Genomic DNA, 23600 nt, shown 5'->3' on the forward strand with positions numbered 1-23600 from the left:
CTAAATGTTGATGCAGCAACAGTCAAAAAGCACAGCAAAGCCAAGAAAGAAAAGTTTAGAAGATACTGAAGCAGGATGTCAGATTGGTGGAAAGACATCGTCTTTCCAGGCTGTGATGGACCATGGCCAAAGCAAAACTGCAAAGAACTTTGGTCTTTCGGAAGGTTGTTGGTTCAAACCCTCCTTCATCCCAGTCAATCTGTTGTGTGCTTCAGCAAGACCTTTCACCCAGGTTAATATATTAGTCAGAGAAGCCATTGGTGTGGATTAGCTACCATGCTTCTACCAGTCTGGCTACACCTGCAGATTACCACCACCAGTGTGTGAATGTAGAGTTTGTGAACAATGGATTCAATGTAAAGCACTCTGGGTGTCTTAAAAAGCACTAATAAATAATAATAATAATAATAATAATAATAATAATAATAATCATCATCATCATCATCATTATTAGGGTCCGAGCCATACGAAGTATGGAAGGACCCTATTGTTGTTGAAATGTTTATTATTCTCCCCCTAAACACCCATGACAAGTTGTGAAATTTGGCACACACGTCAAACCCGGCGAAAATTGCAATATTCTAAGGTCCGCATACACTTCAATGCAAAATTGGCTCAACAGCGCCACCTAGACACCAAAAAAATCCCCAAATGAATGGGGTCCCGAACGTCTACTTCTACGTAGGAAGACGAAACTCGGCACACTCGTGTAACACCCCGAGTCGAGCAAAAAAGTCAAACAAACACCTGTTGCCATGGCAACGGGGATCCCGCCATCTTGGCGTGTACATCCATTTTTTGCCCATTTTTTTCACTTTACACACATCTTATTTGAAAGCTTCCCGAGAAGTTGGGGACCAAACGCTGTTCAAATCTTTCTAATAGGAGAAAGCGTGTAACCGTGGCAACCGACGGAAAAAAGCCTTCTCGCCATGAAACACGGTTTGCTCATATCTCCATAGGAATACATGGGAACTGCACCAAACTTGACAGTATTCATACTTGTTGGGTCCTTAATGCATTACACCTGTTGCCATGGAAACATAGCATGTTAGTTACCATATTAGCATCAGGTGGCAGGGTCCAGGAGGCTCGGACCCGATGGATGCCGCTTGCAGCTTCAATTATTATTATTATTAATATTATTATGTTCAAAGTCTATGAGGAAAACTGAGTCTGAAAGACAACCTACTGGGCTGATTACAAAGGAAACAGCAAAAAAAACACTTTTTCCACTGCTGATGATGAACTTTCTCAGCTATTTAGAGATTCCTGTTATGAAATACTTCATTTTTTATTTCATTTGAATGTTACTGTTTTTTTTCGTTTTAATAATTCAATTTGTTTTTGACCTGCTGCAGAGGAAATACCAACATTTAAAGAGGTTAAATAGGCTGTGTTTGTTTAAAAGTGACATTTTAAAGCAGGGGTGTCAAACTCAAATACACAGCGGTTGAGGTTCAGACTGGTTCAGTGTTTATTAAAAAACTTTTAAAATGACTATTGCACATATTGAACGTGGAACTAAGAGAACCTGCATGTTATTTACTATAAAACAGCATTAATCATAAAATAAAAAAGAACAACGAGAAAATAAAATCTGTTTATTTCTTATTGATTGAAGTAAATTTCAAGTGAAAACATTTTTCTACTGGCATAGTGAAAGTTATGGAATCTAATACGGCTGCCAACCTGTGATGCCATAATGAGATTAAATGTCATTGTACCTTAATCCTGGTACACACAATCCTGGTAAAAAATTCTTTCATCCTATGAGATTTTTTTAACTGGTGGAGACCTGAGACGTGAAGATAAAAAAATCTGTTTTTAACGTACTCAGTGTGGTGTGCTCCGAAAATGTAATCACAGAACAACACACGACAATCTACAATCTAGTCCTCCGAGCCGGACAAACATTGAAACGTAGAAGAAGAACCAAGACAAACGGCTACGACCCCTTTCGGAGCGGATTATCGGGACAAATCGGCTCGTAACACCACAGACCAAATGATAATTGGACAGGGAAATCTCACGATGATCGGGTGTTTGCCGTCCGAGGTTGGGAAGAGGCAAAATCGAGACAAAAACTGCCCAAAAATCATTATGTGTGTACCAGACTTTAACATTACAAAACATTTTCTTTTAAAAACTCTGGCACCTAAAGGGTTAACCATGCATCATCCCAGTTTTCTCTGCAAACACTGTAAGCAAGTCATGTTTTCACACCTAAAAGTTATAATTAGGATAACAGTTGTTGCAAGTGGAAAATTGTCCAACTCATTTAAATCCAAAATGTTTACTGGTTTAGCCGTTTTTAGTGCAACAAAAACATTTTAAATTCTACCAACAGATTAACTTAGTTTTTCAATCATTTGGCTTATTTCCATTTATAGCAGCCATTAAACTAAATAATTTTAACCTGAAACTGCTGAAAAATGATGTCAGCTCTATCTCAGTCTAACATGCTGATGATCTTTCAGGATGAAGTCAGAATTCAACTTGAAGTTTTATGATTATATTATTTAGTTTCAGGTGAAAAGCTGCTGCTTCCATCAATTTCACTGGAAAACTGCATAAAAAAATAAACTTAATTTATCTCACTTGCAATGAAGAGGAAAAAAGCTAAATGGTTGAAATCTTATTAAAACCTTTGCTTGTACTAGTTAGAAAGTTAATGATTTTTGCGTAGAATAAACCACAAACCTGGTTCATGGTGAAGCGGACTCCAGTAGCAGCCATCAGCTGATGCCAGTGCCGGGCTCGTATAGCTGAGTTTTGGAGCTCCGCTACGGCCCGGAGGGAGGTGAGGATGTTCTTCACCCTGCTGTCCAGACCTGTGAAGGCTTGCCATGCTCGAACCTACAACACACGCAAAGCTAGAAACCAGCACAGGAGATTTCTAACAGAAACAAGGAAGCTTTGAGCTGCAGCTCTGGACTTAGATGGGCGAATAGCTCCAAGTAGCAGCTGAGAGAATAAACAGCTCACGCTTGTGTTAAGTTTCAGGGTCTAACTCTTTAACTTGGTGTCTCATGTGTGGAGCCCATCTTTCCCACAACAGCTGAATCAGCTGTAAGACCCTTGAGGGAACAATGAGAGTGGCATATATAAGTTTTGATCTGAACACAGAAAGAAAAAACCACCCTCTGACTGAAAGTGTGAAATTGGCTGAAGAGTTGGCAAATTTTTTGGCTTTCACATCAGGACCGGGTATTGTCACTAATTTCCTGAATCGATTCAATTCACAACAACCAATTTTGATTAGATTTTGATTAAATCCGATTCAATTTGATTCATTTACAGCTACTTGTGTAACCAGCTATTTTTATTGAATTTTAAAAACATTCTCAGATAACTACATTTTTTATATAAAACAGAGTGCATTTATTTGACAATCAAAATCAGTTTTCTGGGAGTAATCAGATTACTGTAATAATCTGACATGCACTTCTTAAGTACCAGAACAATACAGTGTTTCCCCAGATTCAGAGCCAGAAATACTCTGGTTAAAAAAAAAATGCAGAACAGAAAAAAAAGGGAAACTTTTTAAATTTCCTGATTAAAGCGTTTCATTCAGTGGAATCGCTCTAAATATGCTCAAAGTTCAGATCTCGGATTACGTGCTGATGTTATTAAAACCTACAAAGAATATTGGATCCATTTAAACCCGTAATACAACTCAGAAATTCCTAAATTCCTAAAATTATTCAGCTTGTTCAGCTGTGTGTGTTGCCGTGACAACCATGATGCTATCAGTTTAACACCGGAGCAGAAGAAATACTCCATCTGCTCCTCACTGGAGCAAGATGCTTCCATCTTCACCTGCGTGAGAGAATCTAGAAACTTCTCATATTTTTGTCTGATTTTCAGCTGGTTGATGTGTTTTCCGACATGACACCAAGAACTAAGACAGTTCTAGAGTTTAAAGGGGTCAAACCCGGTACTAGAAGGTGGACTTGATAAATGAGACGGTGAGTTTAGAGCTATCACTCTTTTGGTGATACTATCACTATCACTCTTCAGATAGATTCCAAGAGTATGATATCAACATAACAGACAGAGAAATGGAGAAAGAGCCCATTTGGGATGATGTTGGAAAGAACTTAATCCTAAAAAATGTGATTCCACCACAAAACAGCTGATGCGAACATAAATTCCAGTTCCCATATGTGTAACAGGCCTTTTACTGTAACGTACTTATAAGATGGAAACAGGTGGATGCCTGCAGGAAAAGTGCACCATGTATAAGTGGAGAAAAGAACTCTCCACTGTTTTACCTGTAGTTCTGTTGATTCAGGTATGATCTGTATGTTAGCAGTGTAAGTGTTTTTAATAAACTCTCTAACCAAGTTTTCATCTGCTCTGCCCTCACCTCTTTATCCAGCCCCCGAATATCTTTAGAGAAACATTTGCACTCCAGCTCCATCTCTTCCACATTGATCTCTCTCCAGGGGGTCGTCCTCCACGCCGCCATGCTGGATTCCACCACAGTGATCATATCCCACACCTCCTTCAGCATCCCCACCTCACGTCTGCGGGGGAAGTAAGAAAGTGAATGAATCCAGCAGTGAAACTGCATCACTTCCGGCATCTCTAAAGTAACCGCTCATTAGTTTAAAATCTGGCTCAGACGGGTGGCGTTTTCTTCGCTCCAGCTTCGGTCTTTACCTGCATTGTTGGAGCTGTTTGTACTCGGAGACGGTGACCTCAAACAGGCTGGCAGACTCCACCAGGGAGGCCATCACTGCCTCCCTCTCCTGGATCTGCTGGTGGAATTCATCCAACAGCTGGTAGGGGCTCTTGCAGTCAAACCTGGGCAAATACAAGAGCACACACACACATATTTGGACAGGCTTGGTATAAATCAGGATGTTTGGCAAATGAGGGGCTGCAGGTTTGCCAAGCGGCGACTTGGCTGCATCATAACCAGCCCAGAGTGTGCGGTGCTAACTCCATACTGTGACAATTAAAAATGACTTCCATGACGGTAATGGAAAAATAATCACCAGGTTATTAAGAGACCAATTACACACATAACTAATCTGACAATGAAATAATATGACAAAGCATCTCACCCTATGAATTACCATTTTGTTAAGATTCAATTAGTCTTGTCGGATGCATGAGCCTCGGGATTATCGTGTGAGGAGGTGAGATAGGTGACACTTGACAAAGGAAAGCTAAATAGGAAATCCTGTTGCCATCGGTAACAGGCTGTCTCCAAAATTAAAGAACTTCCTCATGCTGCTTGTCATGCTGTATTTACATCATGTTCATGGAATATTTAGCAGCAAACTGAACAAATGATCCTACAAATAAAAATATCATTTTCTCAGGTTTACACTGCTGGTGAGAATTTTATGCAGGTTTTCATGTTTTGGGCATTTTGGGCTCTGGAACATTTCAGCTGGGAGACAGAGTGTGAATATCACACCCATCCCACCAGCTGTGGAGGCAATAAATCATCTGAACCTCACAAACAAAGTTTCCATTAACAGCTTACAAACAAGCTGCAGTCAAGAGATGGTTTAGCTCTACTGCTGGTCTTCCTAACACCATCCGTGTAACAAACCACACACACGTGCACATTAGAAGATATTTTCCTCTTCTCTGCCTCATTTCTGTCTGTGTCTGCACACGGTCTTTCAGTCTCATGAACTTTTATGGGATTTCCAGGCATTTTGCCTTCAAATATTCAACGGTTATTTTATTTATTTATTTTTTATGACAATGACAAGACCTGGATTTTGATGTGAGCTGATGACATCATCGTGTCATCATGGCTTTTCTTTTGTTTAAATGATTGTTTTATTGTTTGCTTCTTTGTTTAAGTTGCTTTGTTTGTATGTGTTACGGCCCTTAGCTTGTCAGCCTGATGCTGTTTGTGGAACAGCTGTGGACTTGCTGCTCCATGAAGATTGGCAGCGGAAGTTGCACCACGACTCCTCCGTCCTGGTTGCCTGATGTTCCGGACTCTTCTGAAGGGGCTGTTTGTCATGGACTCTTCGTCCATAAAAGTCCTGCATCACCGTTATTCGAAGCAGCTGTGTACCGTGGGCACACAGTTCGCTGGCTTTGGGATCTCTTTCGTGTATCACACCCTGAGTGGGTTTGTTGTTAGCTGTGTTTAATGTAAGAGCTTTCTTTGATAGCGTTTTGGTTTAGAGAAAAAACACTCTCGTGCATATTTTGAGAACTTTGGTTTATAGGAAATTTGGATTCAGCAATATCTTCATTAGGAGGAGGTTTTGTTTGTTTATAGAGTTGTGAAAGTCCCAGTCTGGTTGACATTTATTGTTTTGTGTTGTTTGTAGAAATTATTAGCGTACACCTGACAAAGGACACTTTCTGTTCTATTTATTTTGTTTGCCGGACATTTTTGTTTGTAGGACAATTTAAGTTATTTAGAACCTGACACATTTTTTATTTCATTTCATAGGAAATTGTATTTGAATTTTGTTTATTGTAATAAATATTTTATGTATACCATTTAGTTTTGTCTCCAGCCCAGTTTGTTATTGACCCTTTTCACTGCTAGCCACAAAAAGATCATCACAGTGTGTTTGAAAAAAAAAAAAAAGAACTAAATGCCCAGCTGGCATGTCCTTTCGGTTCACAAGAAGATTGGCATTTATTGATTGGACAGCAAATACGTGAACAATTTCATAGCTTAAGAACATGTTTATGAATCTGTTTTCTTGATAAGTAAACTTAAAGAATTTAAGAAAATTCTTAAGATATTGGTGAATGTGGCCCAAGAACATGACCTTTGGTGATACAGGACCTTTCTGTGTATTTGTGTTGCAGAACGTAACTTAAACCACATGTGATTTCTCTGAATTACTGTGAAAGGTGAAGCTGCAATGTTTCTCATATGATGTAGAACAGTAGAATTTAAAGTTTAAATCTTCATGTTCGCAAACAGTGATCAAGTTTTATCTAGTCTATTGTTTCTCAAACTTTTTCCAGCAATGTACCCCCTGTGGAATCAGTTTTTAGTACTCCTGACTAATGTTGTTAACATTAAAGACGTCCTCTCCTGTTATTTCTCACTTCTAACATTGTTATTTAGAACGTTTAAAACAGTTTCCTGTTGACCAAAGGGCTGTGCATGAAAAGGGCAATTAAGGCATAAATGTTGACAATTAAATACTTTATCAAAATTTTTGATAAATTAATGAATAAGAGCAAAAAACAAAAGAATGACCCTATATAAAAAGGGGGTCCAATGCAGAACTAGCAAGGTGTACCTAATAATAGTAGCCGGTGAATGTACTTGATAAATTATGTGAACATTTATATTAAACTTCAGCCATGTTTTTCTTGTTCATTCCACTTATAAGCAGGACATGAACACTGGGTTCTAGAGACCAAGACACTTGTGAAACATCATGAGGTCACTTAATCCATCATCATGAACATAGCGAGCACCTAGCAAAGAATGAACTCATGCCTTTGATAATATATTAGGGCAGCTACACGGAAGCCCTGAGAGACTTATTTTATACCTGAAAAGCTCGTTGCTGCGGAAGTGTTCCCGAAAAGCATGTTGCTCAACATCGAACGAAGCACACTTTCGGCGAAGGTTGGCCACCTCGATGGCCTGCAGTGGCGCCACTTGCTGTTTCACCAACATCGCCTGTTTTTTCAAATTGTTCCACTTTTCTGGTAACTCCTAAAGAAAAACAGATAATCAGATACAAAGAGGAGGTGATAAGAAGAAGGCGGGGAGTGACAGATGATACATTTTACTGAGGAACAGAGGAGAGGTTGTTTGGTGATTGAAGAAATAGGAGAAATGGTTTCATCTCAGCTGAAACAAAACAAAGTGTGTGACAGAAAACAAGATGAATGTCCATCCTTACCGCTAGCTGTTTGTAAACAACCTCAGGAAGCTCCTGTTCATACACCTTCAGCAGAGTAATAGTTTGTTTCAGAGGCTCAAACATGGCGTCTGTGGTGTTTTGTCTTTCCTTCACAGCATGCAGGCGAGCCATGACTTCAACCAGACCGCCATAGTCGCCTTCCTCCACCCGCTGGACCAGTCCAGCTTCAGTTACAGTGATGAACGTCTCCAGATCTGACAGACTGGGGATGAAAATATTATATTATATTATATTATATTATATTATATTATATTATATTATATTATTATATTATATTATATTATATTATATTATATTATTATATTATATTATATTATATTATATTATATTATATTATATTATATTATTATATTATATTATATTATATTATATTATTATTTTAGAGACTGCCACATGTGCACATAAAGATAGAGGATGTTTATTAACTAGAATCTGCATAATAACCTCCACCACTAACAGTTCATAACTTTATCACCATTTATATCCAAATCATATCAAAAACTGAAAAATCCAGCTGATCCAGCCAGACTTTAGTCATTTTTCTACCCTCTCAAAGATAATAAATTCAGTTAATAAATATCTTACTAACCATTATTTCATGCAAAACAATAACAGTTATACATCATGTCGCGGCATTCCAGCTTTATTAAAATTAAGGCTGTGGGCAGCGTCAGCAGGTGGCTATGATGCACGCCACACACTTTTGACTAAATATATTTAATTTATTTTCTTCCAAACAGAAACCAAAATCATTCAAAAAGTTATATAAACTTCAAACTAAACAAAACTGGTCAAAAACCTATATTGTTCCTTCCACTCCACAACTCAATATTTGGCAACAAAACAAAAAAACACCCCCTTTTCCCCACCAGGTGGGACATCATAAAACATTTTTGGTGGGCATGTCTGGATCCCCACCATGCACAAAGTTCACTTTCTGAAGGTTTTCCAACAGTCATTTGTGTTCTCATAGCCTGTGTATGAGGCCCAAAAATGAGAAAATTCTGTCACCTCTCTCACTTGCTTGCTCCACTTTTTAGTAAATATGTGCTCTAATGGGTGAGTCTGAGATCTTTCCCTTTGTGACCTCATGAAGGGAAATAACCATTCCCCGGGTCAATGGATACTGCCATTGACCCAACCCCTGGCTAGCTGAGTCTGCCCTCTAAAATCACTGAGTGGGTGCTAGCGAAAGCTGGATCGTCTCCGAGAGACGCATAAACTCATGAACATTTAAAGGTTCAAACACAGAAACAGGCCGTTCTCAGTAGAGCTCACTAGAGCCACTTTCGGAATGGCTGAAATTAAGGACTAAGGCTGAATTTGGGGTAATATACTTTGAAAACAATGTTGTTGGACCTCTGACACCCATATAAAATTGGTGGAAAAAAAAGGGTAATATGGGACCTTTAAGGAAAATTATAAATGATACATAAAGCTAGGGAATGTACTTCCACAACACATTTTGCCAATTTAAATTTTACTGAAGACCTTTCTGACTAAAATAGCATTTTTGTGAAACGTGCCAGAAAAATCAGTCAAACCAGCTTTTTCAAAAAGGAAAGAATTGGTAACACAGCAAAAACAGCTCCAGCAGCTAACTGGCTGTTACCAACAGTCACTTGGAGGCTTTGCTTTGGGAACTTGTGCCACCATCAGTGAATGGTCATACAGTACAGAAGCTATGAGGTACTGTGTTTTTAAATAAAGTTATCTAATGTATGGGAGGTTATTTTTCCCTCTAAGATGACGAATCCCACCTTGGCTCATCTTTTTGGTGACAATGGTGGGTGTTAGCCTGAAGAAGTAAGCCGTACCTGTTGGTTACTAAATCCATGAGGTGCTGTTTGAACATAAGGCTCCATTTTTTGATGACATTGAGCAAGGCAGTCTTCATGCTCCGACCATCCACCCTTATCCACCCATGAAACACATGCACCACCTCCAGACCCTGAACCTCCTCGTAAAGCTTCTCGAAGCTAAGGACAAAAAAAAAAAAAAAGAAGTGTGAATTCTAATAATTAGAGTCTTGCATGAAAAAACGAAGTTAATATCATAATCTGATCATTGCAAGATAAAATGATTAGAAAAATAACTTAACACATCCTTACCCGTCCACCTGCTCTCTAAAATTGTCCAGAGTCGGTGGATTCTCTGGGCCTCCATTGTCAGTGTAATCCTCTTCATCTGCAATGTGTCCATACTCAAGGAACCGACGCATGAACTCCTTCCTGTCGTCCACATACAGGTAGCTGTAACGCTCCAGAGAGTTACGAAACTCGCAGCACGCCACCATGGCACTCTGCACATGTTCCATGAGGAGGTTACGCATCTCTGCCAGGTCAGCCATGTCCTCCATGTCAGCCTGAGGGGAGGTCAAGACCCATGCAGCATGTTAAAACTGGAGTGACCTGTGTGGTGGTGAAGGAGCTGGATCAAACCAGATGTACCTGGTAGTGGGGAAATGGGCTGTCCTCGGCTAGGCGGGGCACCAAGGAGGACACCCTGAACACGTCATTGATGAGGCTATCCACCATCTCAAACAAACTGTCTCCAGATCCAAGCTCCAGTGAGGGAGTGAACACCATGTCAGGGAACTTCAGATCCAGCTGAGCCTCGAACAGCGGGGCCACCACAGCTCTCTGGTCTTAAAAAGGAGAATATGAGACATAGTTTCAAACCATAGCACCAGTCAAAAATAATCATGGTCTGAAAAAGTTGAAAAGGTTGCCAGAAATAAACACCAAAACACACAGAGCATCAAGCTTCACAAAGAAAGGTCCCAGGAAATCCATTCAACACTAAATGTTGTACTATAGAAAGGATTGTAGGCTCTACATAAAAGGTCTGATAAACACATGTTGATAATGCAAAAATGAAATGGGCACCTTTATGGACCCATTGCCCCATGATTGAGCCGTGGTTGAGAATTTTTAGAGACATATGCAGGAGAAGTCCTCCCGCAATCTCCTTGTTTGTGTCTTTTTTAAGCTAAAACTGAAATCCTGACCCTTTCAAAAGGATATGATCCTGTTCTGATGGTTAGAACAGCCTCAGCTCCCAGAGTCATATTAAGACACTGGAACCACACATCCAACACTCCAAGAGTGGAGAAAACCTTATGAGCAAGATCACATCATACTAGAAAATGCTCACCAATTCATAAAATACAATCAAGTCTTAGCACCTCTTTCTGGAGAGTCTTTTATTAGGCAGAAAGCTGGTAGGCACAAGATTGCATGAAAACAGATTCAGTTAACAATGATCCTTTCTGTGCACACCTGATCATCAGCCATTCATCATAACGTGACCAAGACAGACCTGGACACTATATGATATAAATACATTGCTTTATGTTTTTAAAAAAACATCTTACTTATTGAAATTAGTAAGATGGTGATAAAGACACCAACATAAAGACACCATAAAGACATTTGTTTACAATGGAAATAACCATGTCTTCCTCTACTTCACTTTCCAGAACATCAGAAAATTCTGCCAATGCCAAAATGATTTATTTTATGATGCAGGAAAGCACACGTCATGATTGTAATGACTTTTCCAGGGTCAATGTAAGCAGTACATGTCTTATCTGAAATGTAACCCATTTGAAGACATTTTGAGCATGTAAACATGGATACTGACACCATGTGACCAAGAAAGAGAAGCCAAGTTGTCTTTATCAAAGATCATACAATCACCATCATTTAAATAATTTACATTTATTTTAGAATTTGGGCCCATCAGGACACTAAGTCCTTTTTCCACTAGCACCTACTCTCCTCTACATGACTTGGCCCTACTTTGCTTAGTTTACGTGGTTTTCCATTATTGAGGACACTCTAATGTGGGTGGGGACCCTGTGGCAAGGAATCTTGAATGTCCTGTGATGTCGTTTCTATGCAAAGCACTAAACAATGGAGGACACTGGCGCAATTGTACCTGCTGCTCGGTCTGTGGCTTTTTCTCTGTTTCAGTCTAAAAGAAAAAAATCAAGAGAAGGCTGGAGGTGGTAAGACTAAATACTCTGGGGAGAAAAAAAAGAACAAGGACAGTTTGGGACCCATCCAAGCTGAGAGGATACAATAAAGATCATGTATGAGGGTAAGCTAATTGTAGCTAATGCTAGTTTGCTTATTTATAATAAACGTTGTGTACAACGTTGTAATGGCTGCAAATTGTTTCCATTGGGTATAAAAATATGTTTGAAGTGTGTTTCAAAAACACCTTTTTAATCTCACTGCTATCCTAGCCTTATATTCCGTAATATGGGTGCATTAACACTAGCCCTGTTTGGTCCGCTTCCACGGATAGTCCGGGACGTTTGGAGCAGTGTGAACACACACTCAGACTCTGGTCAGATCAAAGAAGCGAACTCTGGGCCACTTGAAAACTGGAGGTCTCGGTCTGCTTCTAAGTAAACTCTGGTCTGGTGCACTGCCAGCGTAAATAGACCATCCAGTGGACAAAGACAGGAAGTGACAGAGAACACGATGTTGGATTGCTGACTGCCTGTCCTGCTGCACATACTGGACAGATTTTGATGAAAGCTACATAAGGTTTGAACACCTGGGTAAGAACAGAAATAAATTTATTTTTGCTCCATGGTTTACTTGGGGTAAATAAGCTGTTTTTGGGCCTGACCAATAAATGAAACCAGATTTTCTTCTTCTTTCTTGTTGATCAACGGTTGTTTCGGAGAGTATCGTCACCTACTGAGCAGCTGTTTTAACTCTGTGACATGGTCAAGGCAGGTTGGTCCGATAGTGCACAGTGAAAGCAAACCAACGTAAACAAAGGTGCGAAAATTTTCATAATTCCCAGTTGAACTGAATTCCCAGACTTTTCTGGTGTGAATGCACCCTAAAAGTCTCATTATGAGCATTTAACTCATCTCAGTCTGAAAACTCTTCTCAGCTATGATCATATCACTATTAAAGGAGAAGGAATATAATTATATTGTTTCAAGCATGTTGGCATTAAAAATTAAGATTAATCCTGGTAGCTATACAGAGTCATTGGTTAAATTTTAAATTATGTGTATAAAGTATGTAACTGTATACACACATATGCTGTAGGAAAAATAACAATGCACCATTCCTCAGTTTGTACAAACAGCGGCCTACCCCTGAGATATTCATGTTTTAGATCTCCTACTTCAGAGACTTCTTAATCATCAAAGACTCTTTGAGCCTACAGAAGGAGAGGGAAAAGAAAAGACGAAAGGAGCAGAAGTGACCGAACAATGGAAGGAGATTGGACACAGCAGCAGCTTGGAAACAATCTACTTCATCTTGAATCACATCCCAGTCCATTTAAACTGGCTGACAAAACTAATGCCAGCGAGCAAGTCCACAAGTTTCTACATGTCCACAGAACAGCCAACAGAGGCGGACACCGATTGACAGCGACTACCCTGAGGACATGTTCAGAAGCTGTCCAAGTCTGTGCTGGCTGCCAAGTCAGACTACTGAGTGGCTCTGAATACTCTGATATGAATTTGAGGATCATTCTGGCTCTGAAACAACAGTATTAACACCACAAAAAAAAAACAAAAAAAAAACAAAAAAACAAAACTGAGGCTTTACTAAATAAACATAAGTGTTTCCTTTGGAGATTTAATTCTGCTGGTGTTTATAACCCTACCAGTGTTGTCCAAGAAGAACTTCAGAGAGCACTCAATACTGCTGAAGAAACCATCCACGATCATGTCATCAATGTACTCCACATAGGCCTTCCACTCCTCAGAAGACGGCTCAGCTCTGAACAGCGCCTGGTTGCTCTGAGAGATTTAAAAACAGGACACCCGCACTGCATCATCATCTCTACCATGTTTACAAATTCCTGTATTTTTAATATGATCCAAAGTTTTAACAACAATAAAAGAGTAAAATTAATCATGTCACACAATAACAAGCAAAGTACCTTCAGCAGGAAGTGGATCTTTTCTCCAGAGGATCGTATCAGACTGTAAAACCTATCAGCCCTCTCCGTCCTGTCCTCTAGGCTGAGTAGTGCATCTTTTTTGCCATCTTTCCTATCAAACATGGGGTTGGCCCAAGTCCTCATGCAGCTCTGGATTACCTCCACGTTGTCTTTGGTCCTCTGGAGTCGGCTCTCCAGGTCACACACACAGTCCCGCATGTCCTGGATGTACTGCCAAACACCTGAAAGACACGCAGGGTTAACAGCTCAACAGATTGCAAAAACATATGTGTAAAAATATGTTTAACCTATTTTCCATAAAAGTTTCAAAATGAAGAAACAACTAAACTAATTAAGAATTTTAAACATACTTGCAGAAAATTTCACCATATAAAGAAGTTAAAGTGTTTAAAATTAATACTGACTTAATCAGCATCTGTCTTTTGCTGTTTATCTGAGGTCGGGATGCATGGGCCGCAACTTAAACAGAAAAGCACAGAGTTCCCCTAACCCTCCCCCGCCACATCTTCCAGCTTATCCTAATACTGAGGGGCTCCCATGCCAGCCGAGACATAGTCCTTCCAGCTTGTCCCGGGTCTTACCCCGGGACCTCGTCCCAGTGGGACATGCCCTGAACACCTCACCAGGGGAGGCTGCCAGGAGGCATCCTAACCAGATGCCTGAGCCACAGTGCTCCAGAAGACCAAGCCCCCTGAGAGTGCAGTGACCACATGGGTACATACACAAGGTCAGTTAAATAACTTGGTCTTCTGGTTTAATATTTTATAAGTTAACAGTAGCATTTTAAAATCTGCTTCAACCTGAACTGGAGGCCAGTGAAGTGAAACAGGGGTTATATAATATTCAGAAGAACCAGTAAAAATGCAAGTTGCTGCATGCTGAACCAGCTGCCCAACTCTAAAACTCTGAGACAATCCTGACAGTAAGGCATAACTTAGATGTTACAACAGCACAGGTGAGAAACCTCAGCATCTTTGACTAAATGATCTTTGTGATTCTTCTGAGGGTAAAAAAGGTTGAAAGTGTTTGATTAAAAAAAAAGAAAAACACAGATTCTTCACTCTATCCTTGCAGTGAACAGCACATTCATCAACAGACAAAAAGAAAATTAAGATTAAACAACTTAATCGTTGCCCAGCAGTAACTAAAATACATCTAAATCCCACTTATAGCCAGTTAGACCACCTAAAAGCAAGAATTTTGAAAACCGTGTCCCGAGATCTTTTTGGATCAAATTAAACTCTAAATGGTCAAAATCAGTCCGATCAGTGAGTACAGCTTTAAAGGGGTTATCTTGTTATTTCAAACAAAGTTAGTGCATTTTTGTTAGTTAAATAAACTACCATAAATACTGTTAGAGAAATGATTATTTGTTTTTGATGATTTAATGAGTGAATTTAAAAATAATAGACTGGAATAAAATGTCAGGGTTTTTCTTTTTTTCATGTATAGAGTAAGTCCACGATGTGATGCTAATATATGCAAAGATGCTAGCCTAATGTGAAATGAATGCTACCTTTTTCTACCTTGTAAATTTACTTCAGATAAGAGAACGGTCATCCCGTCTCAACCCTGAATCAACTTGTACGACTTGTTCACATACACACATAACAGATAAATGTGTGTGTACTGAATGTGCTGCAGAATCACTGTGAGATCGTCCCCACAGACTTTCGAGTGGATTGGTTAGTACCGTAAACACTCTTCTCACTTTGGTTCTATCCCTCTGGGAATCCTGGAGTCAAGGAAACTAACAACATTCCTGGAAGCTGTGTGTCAGTCAAAGCTTATCAATGATTGAACACCTCTTCTATTCTTCTTTCTGTTACATTTCTGACTAGCCTCTGCCCCTGAAGTGAAAAGCATGGAGGCAAAAACAGAGGAAAGGATTTATTTAATAACCTGAGTGTATATATTGATATTTGTGATGTATAAGCAAACCTATACGGACCTGCATATGATATACATTCTTATTGCATTTGCTTTTCTAAATGCAATTCTTATCAAAACCTAGTAGGTTATATATTTGGTAAAAGCAAAGCTATTCTGTAAAGGTAGGTGAAGCCAAAGCAGTCTGACTGAACAGACACATACTTTAGGCAGTTCTGTTTCTTCACACTTCATGAATAGATTGCAGATGTCACACAGCTAATAACAGAATCTGCTTGACTGCTAAGCAGCTGACACATGAAGCCTCAAAGTGTATGCAGAGTAATGGTAAACAACATGGACACTTCAGTGACAACAAAAAAGGTAGCAAGCTTTCATAGAAATGGATAGACCAGAATAACCAAGAAATAACATGTAAGCTTTGGGTTCAAAGTGGTGATGATAATTCTTTTTGATTATCTTTATGTGTCTGTTGTTCACCTGGAAGGAAACATTAAAAGTCAGATGCACATCCATAACAATTTCCCTTCACTTTTTTCACTGGCGAGAGACCCGGATGTGACAAAATTCACTGATGTTCTTGGATGTTTGCGCCTGTAAAGAATTTCTTAAAAACTGTTGGATCCAGGTGGTGATCCGGATCTCCTCCAGAATCTAATCACTTGTTCCTTTATTCCATTGTTGTTTATTTGTTCTTGACAACATTCTGAAGTTTTTTGTTAAACTTTTCCTCTTCTCAGTGCCATCCTGTTGTTTCCTTCTTTTGGTGTTCTTGGTGCTGCATTGTTTCTGCAATGTGGTGGCTTTCGTTGCCATTTTGTGGTAAATTACTTGAAGCAAGTGAGATGACAAAAATACTTTAAGGAAAAAAGAGCTCCGGACATATAATGTTACACTCTATGATGTAGATGTGCTTCTTCGAATTTTATGTGAGTCCAGTCCTGTAATACACAGACCCTTATATGGTGACAATCTAAATGGGTCTTATATAATGCTGTGTTTGGATACTAATAGGAACTTATCAGCTTGTACATACATGCAGTCTAGAATTCACCACTCTTAGCAAATTGAAGTCTGCTTACAGCTGCAATGAAATATAGTCCTAATCTATGCGATTTTAATGAATTATAATTATAAAATGTTGAGAATCAGTGACAAGTCAATTAATTAATTAATCAAGTATTGTCAAGTCAGGATGGATCCCTGCTTTCATGATGACAGGTAGGCTGTGGTGGTTAAACCAGGCAACGTTGGTACTAAGGGGCCGAAAGTGAGCCAAGAAAATCTCCCCCCACCATCACACCAGCAGCAGCCTGAAGCGTTGATCCAAGGCAGGATGGATCCATGTTTTCATGATGTTTCCACCAAATTCTGAGCCTAGCATCTGAATGGGGAGCTGAAATGGAGACTCATCAGACCAGCAAGGTTTCTCCATCTTCTATTGTCCAGTGTTGGTGAGTGTGTGTGAATTTAGCCTCAGTTTCCTGTTCTTAGCTGGCAGGAGGAACCCGGTGTGTCTTCTGCTGCTGTAGCCCATCTGCTTCAAGGTTGGACGTGTCGGTATTATGATCCTTCCTTTGAGTTTATGGTTATTAATAAAGTATCGTTAACCTGCTTTTGTCTCCATGGAGTGCCTGCGTAACACTCTGACATCGACAAGACATTCTGGTCATAACAACTGCTGCTCACTGGATATTTTTCCCTCATCTTGAAGTTGTCTACATGACTAAATGCTTGAGTTAATTGCCAAAACATTTTTAATACATTGTCACGGTTAATTCTTAAATTTCTGTTACTATTCTTTAAAGTGACATTGTCAGGTTTACTTCTTAAGATGAATTCTAGAGCAATTTGCTGGCTATGTGGCATATATTAGTATGAACATGTTGAAAATAGCATTTTTTTAATGCTTCCATCCTGTTTATAATGTAACTGAAATTTGCTGATGGTGAGGAAAACACAGAAAAAAAACTCACTCCATGATGAGTCAAAGTACACATATAACCACAGCAGCCAAAAAAATTGGATGAAGCTACACCTAAAACTGCAGCACAGCGTGAATAAAGTAATGTAAACACAGTCTAATACTTCCCCATTAAGGTTATCTTCAATAATCCACAGAATATTCAAATAGACTTTTTTTTCTTTAAAAAAGATGTGTCTGAATTACCCAGGTTTTTGAAGACATGTTGTTTTCATACTGTAATGGAAGTTTTAAAAGCTGCAAGTGCTGCAGTAAAAATGTCATTATGACATTCTGAATCTGTTACTCATCAGTTAAAGGCCAGACCTGGGCTGTTCCAGTTCAGGCTCTCCTCTGCCTTTCTGAGCTGAGCATCGATGTCCCTGAGCTGGTCCTGAACCAGAGGACGCTCCACATCGAGCACAGAGTGCATCACCTGCAGCCAAACAGAAGTACAGACATTTTTTATATGAATCTTTTTTGCTCTCTAAATGTGAACACAAGTCTTAGTTTTACATGTGAACAGTCACTAGGAAATCTAGGGCAGTGGCTCCCAGAATTTTTGAGCCATGATCCCCAAGATAACATGCACCGGTGTTCGGTGTTTGCATTAATGTGTTAAAAAAAAATCTCTGCATTTCCAGTGATTTCAGTCTTTCTTATTTTGGGACCCCCGTGGGGGGTCGGAACCCCCAGTAAGGGAAAGGCTAGTCAAGGGAAACTGTCTTCAACAAAGTCTCAGTTTCATGTTGTTCCATGTTGTTTTGGATCATCATGTCTTTGGTCTCAGCCTGTTTGTCTATGAAAACAGTGAATATTTGTATTTTCCCAAATAAGAATCACCTTATTGAAATACGATGCTGAGCATAATGGGAGATGTTCTGACTTAATTACATCCGTGATTCCTTGCATATTATTCTGTTACATTATTAAAACTGTTATTTCACCCGTGTTTGGTTCACACTGAGCCCAATAATACAATGCGTGTGTAGTAAAGAGCCGTTTTATGTACCAATTATGTTATTAGATAAACAAAAACATGGTTTGTCTTCCTAGGAAAAATCTCAGATCACGGCAACAGATCAGAAAGACAGCAGCTAAATCAACACGGTCTCCTGTTTTGCTTGCCTGTGGTATTAATCTGTTCATCATCATTTTTACTAATCCAAACCACTTCTATATCACAGACAAAGTGGGGTCTTTTTAGTCAACTACTTCAACAGTTTGGGAAGATAACATGAGTTGGATATTAGTCTCATCTTATCTTCTTCTACAGTTTCTTTCCTTTAGTGATGTGCCATGAGTGAAAGAGCCGGCTCTGAGAGCCGATGCTTGGTAGTGAATCAGAAGAGCCGACTGAGACAGCAGACAGCCGTGAGGAAAAGTGAGTGAGTGCGTCGTGTCATCAAACCTTATTCACAGAGAGGACAAACCAGATTAGCCCATCCAAGATGAGGCATCTTATTTTTCTGAATGCCAACCTGCGCTGAGGACATTAATGCTGCTTTCTTGAGTTTGGTTCTCGTTCTGTTTTGTGAATTTATTTGCTGTTTTTTGTTCATTTGTGCAATATAAGATTTTTGTTGTAACATTAAACAAAGGTAAGTGGTTTTGTATCAGAATAAATGCACAAAAGGAGGCAAATATAAGGCTTCTTGTAAAAATGCTGAACACAAAAAGGTTTTCAAAACACAATTCATGATTTTTTTACAAGTTAAGGTAAATTATGGGGCTCAATTAATAGCTGTTCAGGAGCCAACAGAGCCGGCTCTTTTTTGGGAGTGGAGCCAACAGAGCCGGCTCTTTTTTGGGAGTGGAGCTAAAAAAGCCGGCTCACTGAAAAGATCCAAACATCCCATTATTACTTTCCTCAGTCCACTGGCAGATTATTAGTTTCTTCTTCTTTGCTGTTGGGTTTTCTTGGCATTTCGCAGCAAGTTTAGAGATGTATTAACACCAACTACTGGACCGGAGTGTGCTGAGGGAAACACAGCAGAATCTGTAGATGGATGAGCTGAAAATGTCTCATGCTGATCACTGACATCAATGTAAATTTTACTGCAATCTGATTTTGAGATCATTTCATCATCCAGCCCCAACATCTGGGTTTTAGAAAGTTGCTTCAAGTTCTGTAGTTAAATTTAACTTTATTTGTATATCACCAAATTCAGAAAGTAATTTCAAAGTACTTTTAAAGTTCAAAATCACAATTCAATCAAACCCACTGTAATCCAGTATAATCCAGTTCATATTAACTGTGTTTCTCCATTCATTGTATGTGCCCGCTTATTCCAACTCAGGGGAGCTGGAGAAGGAGGGGGGGGTAGACGGCGTTAGTCCAGCAGCACCAAGGTAAGAGGAAGGGTACACCCTGGACAGGTCACCAGTCTATTGCAGGGCTAACATTGTTTCTTGAAAAAAAAAGAAAAGAAAAAATAAAGAAAGAAAGTTGCTAAGGACAGGGGAGGAGTCAGTTTGAGAAATAGTTTGCACCTCAGGTTCAGAGAGACGGTGAACATACATTTTTTATTTCTCAGAGTTAATGGTGTCTCTCTTTCTGAAAACTCAGAGTTTACCATCATCTCTGGGTTAACTGAGTTTCCACACAACCAGCTTTCCAAAAAAAACATGTCAGTATTTTTATGAGTTCTTTCACACTGAGCCTAATCCTACAGACAACAAATTGGTGAGTAAAATCTAAGTTTAATTCACTCTGAATGAGCACAACCTTAGTTTTCAGGGTGGACTTGAGTTAAATTTCAGATAGAAGCCACAGCTCTATCTGCTGTTGGCAGGTGAAGCTACATTTTATCCTAGGATGCCTGCAAGTCTTGTTGTTTAGAAACTTTGAACCTAATCTTCACCAACCTTGTTGTATTGGACAGCAGTGAGGTCCAGGTTGACCACATACTGCCACAGCTGCTCCCTGGTGGTGTAGATCTGCACAGCAGTTTCTGGTATGGCCTCAATTTGTCTGCCTTCCAAATACCTCACTTCCCTGAGCACAGATGCCAGCTGGGAAGAAAATGAGGAAAACATTAGAAACACTAAAAGACAAAGCAGGATCAGCTCAGGGTTTGATCACTACAGATATTCTTGACAGTACACACCACAAACCTTTATTACTTATTGGAGACATTAGGAAAAAATAGAATCAGGTTTATAAATCACTCAAAGTCTGTCCTCTATGACTCTGAGAACGACTACAAGAGGCATATCAATCACTACTTCCCAGCATGTGGGCTTAATGCAACAACCTGCGGGTTGAAGTTGACTGAGATCAAATGAGTGTCCTGGTCTCTGCTGATTAATGGCAAACTGAGGTTGTACTGCGAGCTCTCGCCCACCGTCTCCGTCCACCTCTTATACAAGCTGTTGGCATATCTAGAGCACCAAACACAAAGCAGATAGTCTGGAATCACAATAGAGTAAAAGTTATTACAATAGAATCTTCACCATTAACAGTTTTATATTCCCTTAAAAAACAGGGCTGGCATTTTAATTTGCAGGGCCAAAGGTGTGAAAAACTGCTGGCATGACAGAAATTAATATAAGCAACAGAAACGAGCAGCTAAAGTGCGTATGATTGAACCATTTCCTCAGTCCTCAGAGGTTGTAAACTGAATGAGAGGCGTGATTTGCTTGTCCGTATCAAGCAAACAATAAGGGCAGAGGGAGCAGAGTGAAGGAGCGTTGGATGGAGGCGTGGGGGGGTAATATGAGGATAAATGCTGATTCATCTGCGAGAGGCAGCGAACAGACAACATGTCAGGGCTCTGTAGAGCTATATCAGTCTGTAAATAGCTACGATTATGATGAGAACTTCAGTGCGCACTGTGTGCTCCTTATTGGATTTCTGCTGTGAGCTTCATTTCCTGATAGTGGCACCGCAGACGCAGAGGCAATCAAATGTCTTGGTCATGGCCATAAATCACGCTGCATTTTGTCTGTGGGGGTAATGAGTGAGGATGCCCATCCTGTTCCTGACTGGAATATGTATAATAACAGTGGCATTCATCGGAGGAACTGAGATGATTATGACTGCGTAACAAGGGCTCTAATTTCTGATGGAAGTAAATTGAGGGCAAAGAACTGGTGTTGTTCGTCATCCCATTACACTGGTTGGGGGGGGGATTGATATTAAGCCCATGAAGCATAAAGTGTAGATCTGTAAGTGTATTAGCATGTGTGCGCACAGTGATACGAGTCACACCACAGTAAACTGGGTACAAACACATTCACCCTTAATCACTGGAACTTAAAATGACTGCACTGATTCACAGTGAATAGCTGACACTGACATCAATGTATGTGCTGAAAAAGAAAGAAGTTTGAAACATTTGCTCAATAAAAAAAGAAAATTTTCTTTACAGAGCTGTGCAAAAGTTTTGCACACCACGCTTTATGGCTGATAACTTTCTGGAAATCTTTGGGGCTCATCACAAAGACTGTTTTTTGTCTGTCAAACTTATCTTTGGTAGTTTTTATTAGATGCGACAAATGACATCCTTCTGCAACATGCTACTGGTAAAGTGCTTAATGATACCATTTAAATGAAACTCTGTCAAGCTGTCTGTTATCACACTGCTTTATTCCCTGAATTAGGTGCCTTTTTATTTGTTAAATTGTTCATAGGTTAGAGTTATGTCACAAGACACAACCCAGACTGCAAAGGATTGGCAGCTATTGGTCAACCTGGGCAAGCTACTGTTCCCAGACCCATCACTACAGTATCTTTGCAAACATTGTGATCCTATCAGAGGCTTCAGAACAGCTTGCCATGGTAGAGTTGACAGTGCTTTGGGAGGACTGGATGGAGGAGGCTTTCGAAAAGAAATATGCCAAATATCAGGACCTCGTGGAAGAATGCCGGAGACAGGGGTGGCAAGCCTGTTGTCATCCTGTAAAAGTTGGCTGCAGAGGCTTTGCAGATCCCTCATGGCTGCAACTCTACACTGTACTGGGCTTAAGTGGGCCAGCAAAGGGGACAGTCATCAGGGCTGTAACTGACATAGCTGAGAGAGCTTCCAGATGGCTGTGGATAAAGAGGGGTGAGCCGTGGTCTAATGCTGCTGGGATGCAAGCCAGGGTCTGATCAACCCTGGATGGGTCACCTGGGCGAGGGTGTATGAAATTGTGAGATCTGAAACACCTAATGAACCCATGATACATCACTGATGATGCATCCCAGTGCCAGGTGCCAGTGAACAATGGCCAGCTACCTGACAACATGCCATATCATTAGATGCTATTTAAAAATTATTGGTATAGAGAAGAAAATAAAATGGCTTTTTCCACAACAGATATGACTTGTTATAACAGGAAAACATACATAGCAAATACAAACAAATCAAATTAATTTAGTGTCCCAGTAATTTAGAACAACACCATGTTAGCATTCAAATTTACAAAAAATCTAAACATACTGGAGTGAAATATACCTGAAATCCTAATTATTACACTTTGGTCAACTGATTATATGACATACAAAAATAACTGCTGTGAAAATGATCTGAGTAAAGCCAAACATGGCCTATAAACACACACATGTGTTTTCTATTTTTCTGGTTAATTACAGCTAATTTCCTCACCTGTCACAGCTGCATCCACCATTATTACAGTGTGTTATAGACTCATTTGGCTCTTGATAAGGTGGTGTCAGAAAGCATTTCTGTGGCTGATCTGTTTATATCTTTAAACTGCAAGTTCACTAAAAGTGAAGAGGCCTCACATTGTACAGAAGAAAAAACAAGCATTACGCTTCACAGTTTACTTGCAATAGTTAGTTTTTAAGGTGGATCAAATATTCTACTAACCTTTAGTGGTAGCAATCTAAACACAGGAAAACATGCTGACAATGTGTGAAGCTGTGGTATTTGGTATAGAAATAGAAACCCCACTACTTGCCTTTGACT

At 39.7% G+C, this 23600-nt stretch overlaps 1 protein-coding gene across 2 annotated transcripts in view; it reads right to left on the reverse strand.

Annotated features, from left to right (window-relative positions):
* The window catches only part of LOC121632524 (dynein heavy chain 9, axonemal-like), a 198150-nt gene that overhangs the window by 168438 nt on the left and 6112 nt on the right, over nt 1-23600 (reverse strand). For both annotated transcript variants that reach the window (XM_041974102.1, XM_041974103.1), the window contains 13 exons: nt 20943-21069; nt 20554-20700; nt 18013-18121; nt 13812-14053; nt 13533-13668; nt 10337-10533; nt 9998-10251; nt 9704-9865; nt 7866-8088; nt 7509-7675; nt 4669-4812; nt 4373-4532; nt 2704-2859 (listed from right to left, as the gene is read on the reverse strand). In XM_041974102.1, the coding sequence (XP_041830036.1) occupies nt 2704-2859; nt 4373-4532; nt 4669-4812; nt 7509-7675; nt 7866-8088; nt 9704-9865; nt 9998-10251; nt 10337-10533; nt 13533-13668; nt 13812-14053; nt 18013-18121; nt 20554-20700; nt 20943-21069 (2224 nt within the window). The remainder of the gene's footprint in view (nt 1-2703; nt 2860-4372; nt 4533-4668; nt 4813-7508; nt 7676-7865; nt 8089-9703; nt 9866-9997; nt 10252-10336; nt 10534-13532; nt 13669-13811; nt 14054-18012; nt 18122-20553; nt 20701-20942; nt 21070-23600) is intronic.

This window comes from Melanotaenia boesemani, chromosome 21 (assembly GCF_017639745.1).
Source record: "Melanotaenia boesemani isolate fMelBoe1 chromosome 21, fMelBoe1.pri, whole genome shotgun sequence".
Taxonomy (NCBI): domain Eukaryota; kingdom Metazoa; phylum Chordata; class Actinopteri; order Atheriniformes; family Melanotaeniidae; genus Melanotaenia; species Melanotaenia boesemani.